Here is an 858-nt window from a genome sequence, read left to right as displayed (position 1 = left end):
GCTTTTACGTGTATGTGGGTATATGCATTTTTTATAAATCATGGTCACAAATACGCACATATTTGTTTTATAATCATTATGTGAATCATATAGTATCTCAGATATTTACAGTGCCTTATTTTGTCCATGTATTTTTTGAATTAGCAAATGCAGGTTCTGGAATTCCGGGAAAGTTTTTGGAAATTATGAGTAAACACTTCAGTGATTCTCTAAAATACCTCTATACAGTGAGTATTTATTTTATCCTGTACTTATTTTTTGTGATAATTCAGTTGTGGACTTTCACGCAATAGTCGAAAATACAATTCGAAGAACTGTTTTTAGAGAATAAGTTTAGACTAATTCCCGCCATCTCGTTTCTTCAGAGCAAGCAGTATGATAGCCAGTACATGCAGCGCCCTGGCATGGCCAAATACCTGATGGAGGCCAGCGACTTCGAGTGGGAACAAGGGCTTGACTTCCTTAAGAAATATATGCAGAGACAAGGAACCATTGCGAATTTCAGGCATAATCTGAATGTGTTGGGCAAGGTCAGGACAACTTTGGAGTTACACGATATTCTACGTGAAATTTTGTGTTAACGAACCAAAATCATAGAATTATCTAAACGCTTGTAACACAATAGAATATCTTGTAGGATATACATCCTTCCCTTTCGGAATATATACATGCCGTGTTGATGGCTTTAAAGAAAACAGTGAGTCCATTTTTTTCTCTTTCTTTCGTTCCAGGGAGAACTTACATTTGAAAATGGTGAAGATAAATTCGAGAAGTATTTTGGAACTTTCACCAACTTGATTAGTGACGCCGAAACCAAGTTCAGTCAAATGAACCACCAAGATTTAAGGAATGGGTTCA

At 36.2% G+C, this 858-nt stretch overlaps 1 protein-coding gene across 1 annotated transcript in view; it reads left to right on the top strand.

Annotated features, from left to right (window-relative positions):
* LOC119588771 overlaps window positions 1–858 on the top strand; it is a gene marked incomplete in the record, with an annotated part of 2,443 nt that overhangs the window by 1,089 nt on the left and 496 nt on the right. Inside the window, 3 exon segments of the mRNA XM_037937412.1 lie at window positions 145–227; window positions 366–530; window positions 732–856. Of these exon segments, the coding sequence (XP_037793340.1) occupies window positions 145–227; window positions 366–530; window positions 732–856 (373 nt within the window).

This window comes from Penaeus monodon, chromosome 24 (assembly GCF_015228065.2).
Source record: "Penaeus monodon isolate SGIC_2016 chromosome 24, NSTDA_Pmon_1, whole genome shotgun sequence".
NCBI lineage: Eukaryota > Metazoa > Arthropoda > Malacostraca > Decapoda > Penaeidae > Penaeus > Penaeus monodon.
The sequence above is the reverse complement of the archived record's forward strand: the minus strand, read 5'-3'. Positions and strand labels throughout refer to the sequence as shown.